This window comes from Myotis daubentonii, chromosome 21 (genome assembly GCF_963259705.1).
Source record: "Myotis daubentonii chromosome 21, mMyoDau2.1, whole genome shotgun sequence".
Classification (NCBI taxonomy): domain Eukaryota; kingdom Metazoa; phylum Chordata; class Mammalia; order Chiroptera; family Vespertilionidae; genus Myotis; species Myotis daubentonii.
The window spans coordinates 7,374,818-7,383,005 of record NC_081860.1 but is presented as its reverse complement, the minus strand read 5'-3'; the positions used below and the strand labels follow the sequence as shown (position 1 = coordinate 7,383,005).

General features: G+C 41.6%; 1 protein-coding gene across 1 annotated transcript; it reads right to left on the bottom strand.

Annotated features, from left to right (window-relative positions):
- Nucleotides 1–6,588: 6,588 nt before the first annotated feature.
- On the bottom strand, nucleotides 6,589–7,848 carry LOC132223044 (zinc finger protein 418-like; the record flags this gene model as incomplete). The annotated part of the gene is made up of 1 exon (XM_059678421.1): nucleotides 6,589–7,848. A coding segment is annotated over one exon (1,260 nt), but the record flags the coding sequence as incomplete, so codon positions are not given.
- Nucleotides 7,849–8,188: the final 340 nt, after the last annotated feature.

The following is an 8,188-nucleotide window of genomic DNA, read 5'->3' as shown; positions in this document are numbered from 1 at the left end:
TTGCTTAAAGTATTACAAAGGGTATTACATATGTGTCCTTTCCCCCTCCCCCCGCCCCCCCGCCCTTGACAATCCCCTGGCCTCCCCTACCCCCCAGTGTCTTAGGTCCATTGGTTATGCTTATATGCATGCATACAAGTCCTTCGGTTGATCTCTTACCCCCCTCCCTCCTGCCCCCCAACCCTCCCCGGCCTTCCCGCTGCAGTTTGACAATCTGTTTGAGGCAGCTCTGCCTCTGTATCTATTATTGTTCATAAGTTTATAATAGTCTGTATTATCCATGAATGAGTGAGATCATGTGGTTTCTCTCCCCTTCATTGACTGGCTTATTTCACTTAGCATAATGCTCTCCAGTTCCATCCATGCTGTTGCAAATGGTAAGAGTTCATTCTTTTTTACAGCAGCATATTATTCCATCGTGTAGATGTACCATAATTTTCTAGTCCATTCATCTACTGATGGGCACTTAGGCTGTTTCCAGAAGACTGTTTAAATCAAGCTGTGAGTCTTTATTCATGCTTTCATTTTTGCTGTGACTCAAAGCTCAATGAGCTCCATCACATGCAGTTTTTATTTTCTAGGGCAGATCAAAATATCTTAATAAAAACAGATAGCCCTACATGTTGAGTCTGAAATGAGGTCAAGACTAAACCAATAGAGGAAAAAGGCCATAGGAACCAGGGGTAACTAGGCCAAGAACCAAACAGGCTTGGGTGTGTATTGGAATCAAAAGATAGAGGAAGATGGAAATATGGGTAAAGATTAAAGAGCCTAGTAAATAGATTCATCATTTTGTAATTAGGTTGGAATACAAATTAGAGGCCAAGTTCCTTATATCTGGATTTGTTGTGATTTTAAAAATGTAAATTGTAGCCGAAACCGATTTGGCTCAGTGGATAGAGCGTCGGCCTGCGGACTGAAGGGTCCCAGGTTCGATTCCGGTGAAGGGCATGTACCTGGGTTGCGGGCACATCCCCAGTAGGAGATGTGCAGGAGGCAGCTGATCGATGTTTATCTCTCATCGATGTTTCTAACTCTCTACCTCTCTCCCTTCTTCTCTGTAAAAAATCAATAAAATATATTTTAAAAAAATGTAAATTGTAAACATTTGGGAAATAACTTTTTCAATAAGACTTCACACTGTCACTTCACATTTATTTCCTTATGTACCTTCATTGCAAGTGCATCTATAGCTAGAGAATGCTAAAACAATTCTGCAAGCAATTGGTATTGTAACAGACAAACTCTGCTTAGCCTTCTGCAGGTTTCTCTAATAGCATCCCTGATTGTTTGAGATGAAGAAATGCAATCTTCCCTCCCATGTCGTAGATCCTGTGTCTGGGATCCTGTGTGTAGGACCCTTAGAGAAAGAAGAATGCAGCCTCATTTCTGACAAAAGAAAAAGAAAGTCCCCTTGAACTCTTATACCCTACTGTAACCAAAATTTTAAGTAAACACCTATCCCCAACCACTACTCTTTACTAGAAAAACTTCTCTGTCTCCTTATGCCTTTCTGCATCAAGTTTGAATTTCATCCAGCCTTACATGACTGTTTTACCCAGGCCAGTGATGGTGAACCTTTTGAGCTCGGCGTGTCAGCGTTTTGAAAAACCCTAACTTAACTCTGGTGCCGTGTCACATATAGAAACTTTTTGATATTTGCAACCATAGTAAAACAAAGACTTATATTTTTGATATTTATTTTGTATGGGGGCCTTCCTTCACTCCATGCCGCCCCCTGGTGGTCAGCACATGTCATAGTGAGGGATCAGTAACCCAGTCAAACTCTGGTGGGGACAACTTACATATTAGGCTTTGAGATATACAGATGTTCCTGGGGATACCAATTGCTGCCTTATCAATATGTGGGAAATAAAATATGATGATTTGCTACTGAAATATCTTATCATATCCTTGTTCAGTGCCATCATTTCGGCATTTTGAAACTAACCACAACGAGGGTATTTACATGAGGGAAGTTAACAAAGATTACAAAGCTAGACTTCACTTAATGTATTACTGAATACTTATACTTAGAAATGTGTGGTGGAGAATGTGAACAATGCATATAAAACCTGTAAGTATATGGTACATGTGGATTTAAATTGTACATAGGTGAAAAATTGAGAAAAACATTTTCCTTACAGTATTAAAAACGCATAGTTCCATACAGTAAGAAGTTATTCCGTTACTGAGGACTGAGTGAAATTCAAATATATAGCTTAGATTGTGAACTGTCCTCTTATTGGTAAAAAATAAAAAGAAATTTTAAAAACAGGCAAATTTCTGAGCCAACATCTTAACAAAGGAGATAAAGAAAATGGAAGTAAATGTATGAAAAAAATGTTCAGCACAAAAAATTCTTGGGAAATGAAATGAAAGCAAAAGCAAGTTCATATATAGATAATTCCAGACCTATTATTTAAAAAGATGAACTATTGCATGTCATTGCAGAGTTGAACAAAAACTGGAATTTTTGTATGCTGGGCATGGGTGGAAAGGCAAAGGGCATGACAATTTTAAATCACAGTTCTGCATATGTTAAAATGTGAAACATTCACATACACTGCAACAGTTTGATTAGTAGAATGCATATCAATAAAAATAACTGAATGCAAATAATCCAAATTTAATTATAACTAGAGGCCTGTTACACAAAAATTTGTGCACTCTTGGCGGGGGGTAGGAGGGTGGGTGTGTCACTCAGCCCGGCCTGCACCCTCTAAAATCTGGGACCCCTGATAGGATGTCCTACTGCCGGTTTACAGGGATCAGGCCTACACTTGCAGTCATACATCCCACTGACAATCTGGGACTTCTGGCTCCTAACCACTCCCTGTGTGTCTACCTGATTGCCCCGAACCATTCTGCCTGCCAGCCTGCTTGCCCCCAATTTCCCCCACGCCGCTGGCCTATTCGCCCCCAAATGCCTCCCCAACAGCCTGATCACCTCCTACTGCCTCCTGTACCAATGTCCTCACCCTACTACCGCCTCTACCAGCCTGCTCTCCCGTAACTGTCCCCCCTTCTGGCCTGCTTGCCCACAACTGCCCGCCTGCGGCCTGCTCACTCCAAATGGCTCCATCTCCTATTTCAGTTGTGTCCTTTCCACCCCTAAGTTAATGTCATGTCCTTAATATGTGGTTATCAGATGTCTCTGTGACTGAGCTGGGAAACCTTTCACGTTTCTCTTTCCTTTCCTTTCAACTCAGGATAACGGAGCTCTGTGGTTTGTGTGGGACCAAAGGCCCTGGGAATACAATGCTGAGCCCTCTGAACTCATTTTATTCTTTATTATATTATTTGATTCCTGGGGCTGAATTCAACATGAAAGCAGAAGAAAATATACCCTTAGATATAGAATCTGAGTCATTACCCAGAGATTTCTGTGGGAGTTGACACTGAGGCATGAGACACATGTGTTTATTGCTCAGTTTCCTCAACTATGGAATGGAGGTTGATCCTGCCCCTCGGATCCTTTGGAGGTTGGATATGCTGCATCCAGAGGGATTAACTGGCAGCTCTGAGAGTAAGATCAGAAGTCAGCAGACACTTGTTTCCTTTACCCAGACAGAGTTAGAAAAACATAACTCCTTTTATCATAACAGCAGCAAGGGCCATGCCTGTGGGAGGAGGAGCAGGGAACCAGTGCTTCCCCCATGCCCCTTCCCCGCCCTCCCTCCCTGCACTGGTCCAGCTGCTATCACTATAGTGGAACCGATCAACTCAGGCTCTGCCCACCCCCTATGTCACAGGAGGAGCATGTGTAGTTTATTGCAGACACAGAAGCAGCTGTGGAGTAGGGAGGTGGCAGTTTTTCTCTGAGCAGATGCTGAAGGCCTTGCTGAAATGTCCACTCTGGAACCTGCAAGTCTGAGTCCTGGGAGGTGGCACAGTGGAGGCGCCACACTCCTTTCAGTAGAAACTGAAGATCCATAGGAGCCTGCTGGCTGAGGGGAAGGACCAGGAGGTCTGCCTTACACTTATTCACCAATCCCCAGTCCTGCTTTACTGATCGCAATCTTAAGCCCAGCGCCGCCCTGGGCCGCTCACGGGCGCCTGAATGGTAGCTCCCGCTGTACTTCCCTTCCTAAAGTATGGAAGTTAACCACCAACTTTATTGGTGGCAAATTTGCACATCGCTCTGATTTGCCAATGTGAGGCATACCGAAGTACAGTCAACTACTACGTTTGTCTATTATTAGATAGGATACCCCTAACCTGGAAATAAACAATTTTATAGACAGACCAATAGTTGAAGTAGTTACTCATAGAATGCAATACTAATCAGGAAAAAAAAACAAATTCAATATTCACATAAGCATTTGTGTTGAATCTCAAAATATCTGTGTAGCCCAGGATGGTTTGGCTCAGTGGACAGGGGAGCATCGGCCTGTGGACTGAAGTGTCACAGGACAAATTCCAGTCAAGGGCACATGCCTGGGTTGAAAGCTTGATCCCCAGTAGGGAGCATGCAGGAGGCAGCTGATCAATGATTCTCTCTCATCATTGATGTAAATCTCTCTCCCTCTCTCTTCCACACCCTCTCTCTCTCTCTCCCTCCCTTCCTCTCTGAACACAAATAAAATATATTTTAAAATATATCTGTGTAGCATTATGAACACCAGTGTTGGTTCAAAAATACACACCATATAGCACGTACTATACTATGAAGAATATGAACTAATCTAATGTAAATGATGGAAAATTAATGATTGCATGAAAGACTGGGAAAGTCAGAAAGGGATTATAAAAGGGCAAGAGGAAAATGAAGAGTGTGGAAATTGTAGGGTTAGAGTTGGTATGGAAAATAATAACAAATAAAAATACAGGAATAAACTCTGCTTTCACCTTGTGCTTCAGTTGGGTGGGTGACATCCAGGGAACTACAAGGTTCCTGGTTGAATTCCAGGTCAGTGCACAGACCCGCCTGGGTCCGCAGGAAGGGGTGTGTGGGACAGAGCTCATGGATGTTTATCTCTCTCTCCCCCCAGAGGCTTCCTCTTTTCCTAAGTAAACTGAAACAAAGGTATTTCTAAAAATATTTTTTAAAAGAAAAAGAGCTGTGTTTTCTGTACTCACAACTGAAAGTCTACTTTTGCCACACTTTGTATATAGTGACAGATAAGAGGATTTCACCTGTGATGGCTTCACAGCTTTAGTGCACTTTCTTGCATATCAGTTTCTATATCCTGAGAGGAACATCATTGTCTGAGTGGAAGCAAATATTGGCAGGCAGTGAAGACTCCTGTCTTGGGATCCAAAGGATGGATGACTGGTTACAAAAGACACCTCCTGGGACTGTTTACAGGATTATCCTTCTTTTAGCTTTGGGTTCTTACATATTGAGAAATGACTTCGTGGAAAACACCTTACAGAGATCAGGGGAATCCACAAATTCATTACATAATTTTCTCTGCCAATGATTTCAGCTACAGGAAACATTTTTAGGGGTGTTGAGAATGTCTGTACACAAAGGTCACACAAGAGACAGGCCCAGGAACATTTGTGGATTTATGTTCAGAAGAGAAACTTTCCATATAATTTACTGCAGTCTCTCTCATCACTATGAATACAGTGTTTCTGTCTCAATGGTAGGTTAACCTCAGAGTCTTACAACAAATGCCAGAAGACTATGAAATTTCGTACTTCATGACACTTGGCTTCTTTGCAGTATGTGGGGAGGAGTTCCCCTAAATATTGATAAGATTTAAGTAATACATACTGTGAACAAAGAACATAATTCATATTGTTCACGGAAGGAGAGAAAAGAGCTCCTCTTCTGGGTGACCACTGACTCCACTCATAAACAAGGTACCATGATATAAATTAATACCACAAAGGTATGCAATCTTTCTTTCAACACCTTGGGCAGCAATGCAAAATAAGCCAGTTTTGGAAGAAGAATGATTTTCTGCCATCATATTCTCCTTTCCAAAGCACTGAAGGTTTGATGTCCCCACAATATTGGTTCACATCTACATGCTGACAAATCACAAAAGTGCTTTCAAAACATTGCAGGCAGTGAATAGAACCATCACAATTACCAATTCAACAGGAAAAACACCTTTAACAAAATATCATAAACCTGAGCTAGAGATGTTCAGATTGGTGAAATGGAACCTAAGCCAATCATCACAGCATACTGTGAGAACCATGAACTCCCTGAAAGAGGTACCACTTCTTTTCTGAGGATGGGTGTCCTGAACAAACCATGGACCAGGCCCATTCCCTAGTCAGAGAGAAAGGAATGAAGATCCTTCCAAGAGTTCATATTATTCTCTCTATTTCAAGCTCAAGAAAGCACACAGGGATTGTGACTGATTCACACTTTTCAGATGAGCTAGGTGGTAGAGGAGAAATCACTTCAGCCACAATCACTCACAGTGACATCAATCGAATAGGAGGCCTGGGCAGAATGGCAAGTTCACGTAGCTCCTTAAACACTCACTTGTACCTGAAACTTATGAGGAATCTAGCAGAGTGTCAGTCCTGATAAAAAGGGATCATATTAAGGCAACTGTGTACCATAGAGTCTCTTTCAGTGTTGTTATTCTGAGTAAGAAAAATGGAACATTCCCTTCACATTTATGGCTTTTCTCTAGTGTGAAGTCGCAGGTGTCTCATCAGGCTATATTTTCGGCTAAAAGATTTCCCACAATCCGTACACTCATAAGGCTTTTCCCCAGAGTGAACCGGCTTGTGGATACGGAGGTGACTATTTTGCCTAAAAGACTTCCCACATTCACTACACACATAAGGCTTTTCTCCAGTGTGAACTCTCTTATGGATAAGGAGCTGAAAATTTTCACTAAAGCACTTCCCACATTCACAACATTCATAAGGTTTTTCTCCAGTGTGAACTCTCTTGTGGATAAGGAGCTGCTTACTATTCGTAAAAGACTTCCCACATTCACATTCATAAGGTTTTTCTCCAGTGTGAACTCTGTTGTGGATAAGGAGGTGACTATTTTGCCTAAATGACTTCCCACATTCACCACATGGATAAGGTTTTTCTCCAGTGTGAACTCTCTTGTGGATAAGGAGCTGCTTACTATTCGTAAAAGACTTCCCACATTCACATTCATAAGGTTTTTCTCCAGTGTGAACTCTCTTGTGGATAAGGAGGTTACTATTTTGCCTAAACGACTTCCCACATTCACCACATTCATAAGGTTTTTCTCCAGTGTGAACTCTCTTGTGGATAATGAGGTGACTATTTTGCCTAAAGGACTTTCCACATTCACCACATTCATAAGGTTTTTCTCCAGTGTGAAATCTCCTGTGGATATGAAGGGATTTATACTGGGTAAAAGACTTCCCACATTCACCACATTCATAATGTTTTTCTCCAGTGTGAACTCTCTTGTGGATAAGGAGCTGCTTATTATCCCTAAAAGACTTCCCACATTCACCACATTCATAAGGTTTTTCTCCAGTGTGAACTCTCTTGTGGATAACGAGTTGCTTATTATCCCTAAAACACTTCCCACATTCACCACATTCATAAGGTTTTTCTCCAGTGTGAACTCTCTTGTGGATAAGAAGATAATAATTGCGGTTAAAAGCTTTCCCACATTCACTACACACATAAGGCTTTTCTCCAGTGTGAACTCTCTTGTGGATAAGGAGCTGACTATTATACCTAAAAGACATCCCACATTCACCACATTCATAAGGTTTTTCTCCAGTGTGAATTCTCTTGTGGATAAGAACATAATACTTGCGGTTAAAAGCTTTCCCACATTCACTACACACATAAGGCTTTTCTCCAGTGTGAACTCTCTTGTGGATAAGGAGCTGACTATTATACCTAAAAGACTTCCAACATTCACTACATTCATAAGGTTTTTCTCCAGTGTGAACTCTCTTGTGAATAGGGAGCTGCTTATTATCCCTAAAAGGCTTCTGACAATCACCACATTCATAAGGTTTTTCGCCAGTGTGAACTCTCTTGTGTACAAAAAGGGAATTATTGCGGGTAAAACCTTTTCCACATTCACAATACTCATAAGGCTTTTCTCCAGTGTGAATTCTCTGATGTCGAATGAGGTTGGAACTCTCACTGAAGGACTTCCCACAATCTGTGTACTCATACCGCTTTCCTCCAGAGTGAACTCTTTTATGTCGAATGAGGTTAAAGATTCCTCCATAATTTTTCCTACATTTGCCACACTCTCCAGAACAC